This window comes from Anopheles arabiensis, chromosome 2 (genome assembly GCF_016920715.1).
Source record: "Anopheles arabiensis isolate DONGOLA chromosome 2, AaraD3, whole genome shotgun sequence".
Lineage (NCBI taxonomy): Eukaryota > Metazoa > Arthropoda > Insecta > Diptera > Culicidae > Anopheles > Anopheles arabiensis.
Genome location: NC_053517.1, coordinates 67,714,104 through 67,724,608, shown reverse-complemented (window position 1 = coordinate 67,724,608; position 10,505 = coordinate 67,714,104). Strand labels below are relative to the sequence as shown.

Sequence of the window (10,505 nt, the reverse complement as noted above, 5' to 3'; positions counted from 1 at the left end):
CGAGAATGAGATAGCGCTAGGGAGGGAAAGAGCACGGACGACGGCCGTCTGACCATATTAATACACGATGCGCAATCTCAGATTGCGCATATATTCGTTTTATCAAAACATAAGTCATTTCGCGTAGCCAACCCTGAGCTATAAACGTCATTTCCATACATTTTCAGATTGCGCCAAGATTGCGCATAAATTTTCAAAATTATATGTCCGAGATATATGATTTTTTTTGACAGATAAATATATCAAACCGACCCGTTTGACAGATAAATATATGTGCAATCTGAGATTGCGCATCGTCTATTGCTACGGTGACACACCAACACATCGAAAGCTGTCACAGCGCGCTCAGGCGAGGGGTATGGGGCGGAGCAAGGGACGGATAGCTCGACGAGCTGCTCGACAAATTTGCCGTTGGAGAGAAAAGGAAAGCATGATACAATTCTCAGAACGCCATGATGTCTTCCGTCGCTTTGCACAGCGGGATGAGACGTACGTTGTACATCCTGTACTTTTAGCATACACTATTTCTTCATCATTCTTCCTATGGGCGAGTTTCCACTGTCCCTTTAGCATTTTACAAACGCTTTTGTACTGTATGACAGCTCGATTTGCGGATTCCTTTTGCTGCCATCCGTTCTTTAGCATGCCTTAACTTATTTTAAAAAAAATCAGCTACCATCGCATCATCGGCTTTTACAGTTCTAGTACAAGCAATGTGCTTGATTAGGTTAATAACATTTCTATAGGTTCGCATGGCTCCTTTTGAAATGGTTACTGTGGAAAGCCCTGTCCAACTGCAACTACACAAAAAACTTTTCTCGAAAATCCAAAAGCTTGCAACATTCTATTATTTGACAAGGTTTCAGATGCAGCATGGCCCAACCAATCCTGAATTTTTATGCGGTAAGATTCCTCGAGAATTCCTGTTGAAATTTGCAAGCTGTTCTTCGGACGAGATTTTGGAAAAATTTACCTGTAAATTTACCGTAGAACAGGGGTGGTTTCCGATGGCCGTATGTTATTGGTTAATAAGTTCACTTGAGTTGTTAAAAGCCTTACATCCTCTCTTAAACTGCTAATTTCACTTATCAATATGTTAAAGATTTGTCGAATAGCTTCGAGCGAAAACACATTCTAACGGTCAATGTGTTGACCATTATTGTCTTTCACTGCCTGCAGCGAGTAGCCATATCCATGATGAGATTCTGACATGTTTCTGGAGGAATGCGTTTCCACTCCTCGTAGCGTTTCCATAGCTCATCGGCTGAGGATGCACGCTGGTTCTTGAGCTTTTCCTTAAGAATTGACCACAGATTTTCAGTTGGATTGAGGTCAGGACTCAACGCAGGCCACGGTAGAACTTGCACATCCTGGTTTGCCAAATAACATTTAACTGTCCGTGATGTGTGCTTTGAGCCGTTATCATGCTGAAAGATGTAATGCTCTTCGTCGCCGAATTTTTGTCGGGCGTATGGCAACATCTTACGACTAAGTATTTTTCTGTACCCTTCCGAGTCCAGTGTCCCGATGATACGGAACAAAGGACCCGGGCCGTGCCAGGAGAAGCAACCCCACACCATTACGTGGCCGCCTCCGTGACTAAGGGTTTTTATCATGTTTTTCGGATGATAAGCCTGATTGGGAAGGCGCCAGACTTATTTAATGCCGTCAGAACCATCCAGATTGATTCTGGACTCATCAGAAAAAAATATTTTCATCCACCAAGTGATGGATGCAGTTAGATGTTCTTCGGCAAACCGAATGTGCGCTTCTACGTGGTGCGGCTGCAGCTTCCGAACCTTCCGTGGTCTCCAGGCACAGAACCCAACCTTTCGTAAACGGCGAGACACCGTCTTCGACGAAACTTGCAATCCAAGCTCTTGCTTGATTCGAGTTCAAGTAGTGAAAGGGTCCGCCCTGACCTTTTCTACAATCTGCGCGTAAAAGTCAGCCGTAGTTTTTTGCGGACGACCGGTCGACTTACCCGTAGCCTCGCTACGAATGGCGTTGTCCACAAACGTCCGCGAACGGCCGAACGCAGATTGTCTTTATTGGGACGATCTCACGAAACAGCCCCTGAATGTGTTTCCGCTCCTCTGGTGTGCGGTGCTTACCGCGACCCATGATGATTTTGTGAAATTTTTTAATAGCAACCTTACACCTTGACTGACTGAAGAATGAAGTGCAAAACGATTTGGCTCTCCTTTTATACTGCCGCGACACGTCATCGGCACTCGTAACTCAGGTTAGTAGCGCACCAAAAAAGGGAGTATAAAAGGCAAAAATCGGCAATTGCAACTTCAGTACGCCTCGCACTCTTGCCAATGACACATCTAACGCATGCATTGAGTAAAAAACAAAAAGCATTTTTTTCCTATTTTTATGTCCAGCGGTGTACCACGAATTTTTTTCACCGGGTGTTTAATTTTCAATTTGACATTTACTTTCTAATAATTACTAGTTACTTTCATTCGTACACCTTATAGATGCCTATTAGACAGACAGTCTTTGTTTATTCGAATTCGGATCTGCTTCCCTACCAGCCAAAATAATTATTAGATGTCTAATAGACAGCCCATTAGACATCCAAAAATTCCAAAATCGAATGTCAGTATTTTCCTCCATCTAATAAGGCCTTTACTGATTGATATTCTTGTCGACGACTCCGACAAACTGGGTATTGTGTGTTTTGTATTAGAGTATTCGGTAAAACCCTCAATTTACTGATTGATATTCTTGTCGACGACTCCGACAAACTGGGTATTGTGTGTTTTGTATTAGAGTATTCGGTGAAATCCTCAATTTAGCATTTTGTTTTAAATTATCTGGCGCAATAGTAGCCCTGACGTCTATTGGTGAATATGGATCCTACACTATAGGTATTTCAATGTCTGAAGTCTCTTGGTGTGATGTAGAAGGGTTTGATGATGATGATGGCCAAAAATATAATCAAAAGAAAAGATATGATAGTTTTAATTATATAAAAAAGTATATTAAAAGACCATATAGGTAAAGTTTTGGTTTCTATTGCAATTTAACTAATAATGATTAGTGATTTAATGATTAGTAATGATTTTTTTAAAGATTCCATCTACACCGGAAGAATGGATGCAAATTTCCGATGAATTTTAAGAACAATGGGGGTTTCCACTTGTTATTGGGGCTATAGACGACACATAGAAATAAGAAAGCCAAGTAACAGTGGAAGTGAATATTTTAACTATAAGGGTTTCCACAGTATTGTACTATTAGCAATTGTAGATGGTGATTACATTTTTTATATGCAGATGTAGGATGTCAAGGTCATAAATCTGACAGCAGTGTTTATAAAAATGTTGCTATAAATACCCAATTAGAAAACAATATGTTGATTTTCCCCGAGCCTCAAATTTTAAGTATGCCTTATACGTCAAAATTCCGTTTGTTCTAGTTGAAGACAAAGCATTTGCTTTAAGCAAATACTGTTTACGACCTTTCAGTACACTCCTCTTAATTGCCCAATCGAACGAAACATTAATGTGTCCCACTTAAGATCTAGGGCAATCGTGGAAAACACTTTTTGCATTCACAACAGTCGATTTAGAGTTTTAGAAAAATGTGTACCTTTGGAACCAAAACATGTAATAAAAAGTTCTCGCTACTATATATTTCCCCAATTTTCTTTGAGTTAGTGCAGATGCACAAAATTATGGCGAGACAATTAGTGGATCTTTGCGCTTCGAATCGGATTCAGCACCACACAGATCTAGATTAGCAGGTATTAGAAAAGGACCATCAAACGAACTCAATGATATGAGAATACTTTTTGCAAACTATCTCTTTCATAATTAATGAACTTTGTTTTCATTTGCTATTAGAGATAAGATTAGATTAGATGATTATGTATAAATGTTTAAATTAGAATAATGCATGTATATATTGCCACTTGAATAAAAACGGAATAATAAATGAACTACTACATAAGTGGTTTACAATATTTTCAAGGTGAATTTATCTAGACCGCTATTCAAAAAATACGAAAGCATAATGTTATTATTCATATTTTCTACATTATCTAGGTTCGGATAATTAGACCGAGTACGTTTTTTTTTCAAACCACATACCTTGCAAAAGATGCCAATTTTGCATAAAGCTGTCATTTCTAAACAGCAAAAATACTCGGTCAACCGTATGAAAGGTACCTGGATAAACGATGCTCCACTATATTTATGTTGATTCTATAAAGAAGGAACTGAGAAAATTACCGTTTCTCTGTATAAGCCAATCTTCAGTAGGATATCCGTCGAACTCCTGTCAAACATATACGACATTGACAATTCGATGGGTTTGTGGAAAGGTAATGGTCAGAGAACCGCCGCAAGTAGCAAGAAATTAGTTTTCTCAATTTTCTATTTGTTTGCGGTATGTATATGAGATATTGTACCCAAGCAGAAATTTTCGGACGATAACTCATACACTCTCATAATTTGACAAGCAGTATATGATTGTATGTGTGGTTCTTCCATTCGTAACATTTCGCTCGTAACAACAATCTTCTCGTAGTAGCTGAAGAGTGCGGACGTGTTCTACCAAGCGCTCCTCGACTGACTCGTATTTTATACCCCGTGATCAGTGCAGTGCAGAGTTACCTCCCCCTATGCAAAGCGACGGAAGAAATCATTCCCTTTCGCGCATTTTCTCATGCTTTCTTTTTCCCTCTTACGGCAAATTTGTCGAACAGCTCGTCGAGCTACCCGTCCCAGGCTCTGCTTCCTACCCCTCGCCTGAGCGCGCTGTCGAAGATTTGGATGTGTTGGTGCGTCAGACGGCCAATAGCTGTCAGCCGTCTTGCGTTGTCATTCTTTGAGTAGTGCTATCTCTTTCTCGCGTGCAGCCCAAATTTAAGACCGGTATTGGTACCGATAGAAAATGTAAACAAACGTCAACACAAATTCAACCAGTGCTCATCCCTCCCGTGAAAAGTTTCCCGATAGAAAGCGTGAAAATGGCCTCGAATCAGGACAAGAAAAGTGGCTTGATGTCCCACGCAATTGCCCGGCTCTACAAGCAGCGTCTGGAGGAAGTGGAAAGGTAAATTCCTTCTTGCCCAGCAGTCAGAACCTCCGACTGTGGGTAAGTGATCGGTGAACGGTGGTTATATGCTGAACGGTGAATATAGCGATCAGTGTTTAACAATGGTTTTCGTGGCTATATTTTAGATGACCGAGCGCGTGATGCCTTGCCAGTGCAGTTTGAAGATGTTCCGATGCCCATGGAAGAGATCGGTAAGTAACGATCGCTTAGCGAAAGCGAGGAGGAAGGTACGACCGACGCAAGCAGCAGCGAGGATACAGACGTGGAGGATATCCAGGTCGAGGTGGAAATGCCAGACCATCCGTACGGAGATCTTTCGTGCGAGGATGGCTTGAGGATGTGGGCCTTGCAAACTGAACAAACTCATCGCAGTTTGAACCTTTTGCTGGGCCATTTGCGACATCACTTTCCCCAGACCAAATTGCCCCGAGATGCACGGAAGTTGATGAACACGCCTGTGTCAGGAGCACCGGAGACAGCCCTTACACCAATCGCAGGTGGGCAGCTGTGGTACCAGGGTGTGGAAAAATGTCTTCTTTCATATTTTCGGTAAGCATGTTTTAAATCTAATTTAACACACAGTGCTCCTGGTCATGTGCTCATCCTTTTTTTTTATTCCAGCGATTGTCAGCCAACCCAGGAGGGGTTCGAGTTGAACATTTTTGTGGATGGCCTACCCGTGTACAAGAGCAGTCTGACCCAATTTTGGCGGATTCTCATGCAGGCTCATAACGTTCCACATACTCCTGTAATGACGGTTGCGATATTCTGTGGCGAATCAAACCCGTTATTCGTCAAGGAGTTTTTGCAGCCGTTTGTTTACGAAATGAACAGACTCTATGTGACAGGTCTGACAATTAAATCCCGCTCTTACTGGGTGGAAGCGCGTGCAATAATTGCAGATGTTCCGGCACGAGCATTTATAAAAGGTATGTTGATAAAATGCACTATATATAGTCAACGCTTTCATTACGACTAAACCGTTGTAACAAGAAATCTCTTGCAACGGGTTAGCGACTGGAGCGGCTAAAATACGTTATGCGTTTGTCCACTTAACCTTTACAGTTATATGCGGTGAAACGAGTTATTTCTGATTTTTTTGTGTAATTTTTTTTTCAGGTGTTAAATCGCATAAGGCGTACAGCGCCTGCATGTAATGCATTATCGTTGGTGAGTTGGATGGACACCGGATCTACTTCCGGTATGGTGAACAATGCCTCGGAACCACAAGGATTTCTGTGACGAGTAATATCCAACACATGTCAACAACCCTACGCCCTTTACGAGTCTGTTAGGTTGCGATATCGTTGACGATTTTGTGTCAGCCGAAGACATGCACTTAATATACAAGGGCGTAGAGGCAAAGTTGCTACATTTGTGGATAAATGGCTTCCCTGGCGTAACTTGTTACTTGCCACGTCGCCAGCAACGTGAAGTGTCGGCGCACTTGCGTCTGTTAAGGCTGCCTTCAGATTACTAACGTAAACTGCGCGACCTGCGATACATTCATCTCTGGAAAGCTTCGGAGTACAGGATGTTTCTGCTGGTTGCCGGTTTCGTTGTTCTGAAGGATAGACTTAACGATGCAGCGTACCCACACTTAATGTTGTTGATGATGGCTATGACGTTTATGTCCACCACATACCATCGCGCTAAATGGGAACTGGCCAATTCATATTTGCATAGGTTTGTGGCAGCCTATGGAGATCTGTACAGCCCGGTTCTCATGAATAGCAAGGTGCATAAGTTGCTGCACGTTTACAATGACGTTTGCAGGTTCGATGGACTAAAAAACATATCAGCCTTCATTTTTGAGGCATTTTTGCATGACCTCAAAAAGTTGGTGCATTCCGGGAGGCACAGCCTGGTACAAGCGGTCCATCGTTTGCTGGAACTGCAACATGTCATTGTTGCCAAGCGTCAGCAAAACAAACCGGTGGACGAACCATCGGTGCGCACGGTTGGTGTCGACACCATAACAACCGTGCGGCAGGGCTTCGCGCTGCGAAAAAACTTTCGCGATCAATGGTTCATGACCAACTCGGGCGAGGTGGTCCGTTACGAAACGGCAACAAAACAGGCAAGGACGTTACGGTGCAGGGGTACGTGTTTTTCAAATAGGTGCTTGCCTTTACGGAACCTTGCCTTTCAACGGAGGCGAATATTTACTCTGCCAACATGGTAGATTTGAATAAGGGAGAATTCCAACATTACGCCAGCAGTACGCTGATGTGCAAGGTAGCTGGTAGGTACAATTGCTAAGAAATAAATGTAAAAAATATGCCTCTTCCCAAAACCCTGTGTAAGTGTTTCGGAAAGGAAGGTAAATAATGAGAAATTATGTTAGGTGCTGTGTGGCAGAATGCATTTTTGTATTCATGATTTCCGCGGCGAGTTCGTCGAAACGGGGGTTCATACTGGCTGACAGCTCGGTTATCACCTGCAGCACATCGGTCAGAGGAGGAGCAACGGCAGGAGCATCCGTTGCAACGGCAGCAGGAACTGTTGCAGGAACTCCGGCTTTGGCGGCGGTAGGGCGGCGCGGAATTTTGTTCTCGACGGTAGCTTTGGTCTCGGGAAGCGAGGCTGGAATGGTGTTGTTGGCGGTGGTGTTGGCGGTGGTACGGACGGTGGTGTTGGCGGTAGTGTTGGTGGTGGTACGGACGGTGGTGTTGGCGGTAGTGTTGGCGGTGGTACGGACGGTGGTGTTGGCGGTGGTGTTGGCGGCGCGCTTACCCATAACCTTCCGAACGGAAATGGACGATGGTATGGCGGGGTAAATGGAGTCCTGGCCAATCAGAGCAGAAGGCCGATGTTCTGGTAGTTTGGAGTACTTGGCCAGCTTGCCATCTGCCCGACCCATTTCCTCCACAGTCATCGACCGCTTCTGCATCAATCTAAATTGTTCCGGAGTAAGTATCATAACCTAATGCTCCTTCCCTTTGGCAACGGTTTTTGCTGGAGGGATAACGGTGTTCGAAATAATATTTATGGTGCTCTTGGTGCCGGTGGTTCTAGTGGTATAAGTGTAGGTGGTGGTGGTGGTGGTGGTGGCTGTGGTGGTGGTGCTGGTTGTGGTGCTGGTAGTGGTGGCTGTGAAGGAGGCTGTGGAGGTGGCGCTGGTACAACACTGCGGCAGCCAATATGCCGCACTGTACCGAACAGTTCCACTGGAGTTCTTCCGGATTCATGGTTAGCTAGAGGAAGGAGTAAATTTTAAATTAGAATCATACACATCCGTGTCCATCGCGGTCAACCGGTCAAATCGGAACGGGCATGGAACATGTTGACCGAGGCCAGGTCAATCCAGCGATCGAGTCAACCACGGCACGTAAGAATTCGAATAACAAATAAATAAACACTTACCAATGTATATATATGTATGCGCTGATTTATCTGAAAAAATTTCCTTGAAAAAAAACAGCCCGCAAACTAGCCACTGCACACGCACAAGTCTTGAACGGATATGAGACGGCACCAGCAATACAGCGACAATATCAATACCAGGAGTAGTAGTGTGTGGAACGAACGAAATGAGTACATGTGTGCAATACAGAAAGTCCTCCTCCTTCCCATTATCATAAACCAATACCTTTTTGAGCCTTTTAAATACATGGATATATACAGCGCGCTGTAGTGTGTAACTTTTTTTATCGTTATCCACCAACACAATTACATTGCGCCAAATTTGAATTGGTAGAAAGAGATAGCCGTTTGTTCGCATTTGCTCTCTCGCTCGCCGCGCCTTCAAAAACTGCAATAAATACGGTGGCTATCGTAGTTTTGGCTGAAGTATAGCGGATTTTTTTGCGTATTTTTTGACACAAAACGACGCAAAAAACTACGCAGAAAACTGTTCGAATTTGCGCAGCGGGCTGTGTCCAAACAGTGCAGTGCTGGAAAGTGTTGTTCGTGTTTGGTGTTTCAGGAGTTTTGTGCTGTAGTGTAGTGCGTGTGGGGAAAAAAACCAAACTTAGACATTCTTTTACGTCATTCGTTGTTTTCACAGCGAGACGTTAAAGTAAAAATCTAAACATTTTTAAGAACTATCCTAACGCACTTTACGTTGTTCGCTTTTCTCAAAGCGCTACGTAAAGTGTTGTGGCCCAAGGTTGTAACCAGTTTTATTAGTACAGACTTTGGAAGTCTCTTGGATGTGAGTTTTTAAAGACATTAGTCTGATGGACTCCCATAAGCCATTTGCGTTCAGAAGTGAAGTGGTATTGTGGTGCAGTGGACATTGTGAAAACATTGTGACAGTGACGTTTTTCAAGTGCCAGTGCTGAGAGGGCCGACGATATGTCGGACCCTCCTCCTGCCGCGAGGGCTCATCCCCCTCCCGGTACGAGTTCCCTTTTGAATACCTTTTGAAAACTCGATCATTGTCCCACTACAAAAAGTTACAATCACTTACTAAACTCATCAATGGAACACCAATCACCATCACACCCCACACTACTATTAATACCGTCCAGTGCGTAATTTTCTCTACCGACCTTAAACATATGAAGGATGAAGAAGTTCTAGCAAATTTAAAAGACCAACAAGTTACTTTGTAGGTGAAATAACACCTACAAATTCTTTCCTCCTCCGTATTGCTGCAACACGTGTCCCCTCTGTTATCCGCCTTGGCCCACTCCAAGTGATTCCCCGTACATATTATCCCAATCCCATGCTTTGTCTTAATTGTGCTCACTATGGTCATACCAAGCTGAGATGCGAAACCTCACAGGTTTGCCACAATTGTGGTATTCCTGCCCATGGTGAATGCACTGCTCCACTTAAATGTGTGAATTGCAAAGGCAACCACAATTCTTTTGACAAATCCTGCCCATTTTATCGTAAGGAACAGGAAGTAATTAAATATTAAATTGATTACAACGTGCCTTTCTTTGAAGCACGAAAATACATAGATTCCCAACTATATAAACAGAGCGCAGTTTAACAAAGGCTCACTCTCGCTCAAGTTGTGTCCTCTAATCCACAAACTAACGTTGCCCCTTCCACTAAACCCGATTCTAGGGACGAAGAAATTGCTAATCTTAAAACACAAAATGAAGAACTTTTGAAAAAACTCACTCCACCTGTTATCACCCCTAACCCAAAGACGAAACTATTGCTCAATTTAAACAAGAAAATGCTAATCTAACTAAGAAAATTGATCTACTAACAGAAACTATCAAAAACATGCAAATTGAACAAACCAAATTTTATAACACTTTTAATCAAAACAAAACCACTGATAAAGTTGAAACAATGGACCAGAGTCTGACTCTTCTTGCTCCTCGTCCCTTCTGGATGGAAGCAAAGCGACCTCTTCAAAGGCGCTTAAAAAACGAGCCCTCTCAAAGGGCTCCTCTTCCTCCGGGGAAGAAACCTCCCTCCCTCCCAAAAACCCCTCCATCTCCCATCCCTATCCCTTCCTCTCCCAA

The 10,505-nt window shown here is 43.3% G+C and overlaps 1 protein-coding gene across 1 annotated transcript; it reads left to right on the top strand.

The window, feature by feature from the left end:
- Positions 1-4,984: 4,984 nt before the first annotated feature.
- Positions 4,985-9,168, top strand: LOC120893681 (glycine-rich cell wall structural protein 1-like). The gene is made up of 4 exons (XM_040295706.1): positions 4,985-5,070; positions 7,639-7,839; positions 8,092-8,265; positions 9,159-9,168. Exons 1-4 carry the CDS (start codon positions 4,985-4,987, stop codon positions 9,166-9,168), a joined length of 471 nt encoding a protein of 156 aa, XP_040151640.1.
- The last annotated feature ends 1,337 nt before the right edge of the window (positions 9,169-10,505 follow it).

Excerpts from the sequence above, each read along its gene's own strand:
- LOC120893681 (XM_040295706.1), top strand. The coding sequence starts at position 4,985 with ATGGCCTCGAATCAGGACAAGAAAAGTGGCTTGATGTCCCACGCAATT. Across the intron at positions 5,071-7,638 it reads CGTCTGGAGGAAGTGGAAAG|CTTTGGTCTCGGGAAGCGAG; the intron begins GTAAATTCCTTC and ends TCTCGACGGTAG. Across the intron at positions 7,840-8,091 it reads CCGAACGGAAATGGACGATG|TGGTATAAGTGTAGGTGGTG; the intron begins GTATGGCGGGGT and ends CGGTGGTTCTAG.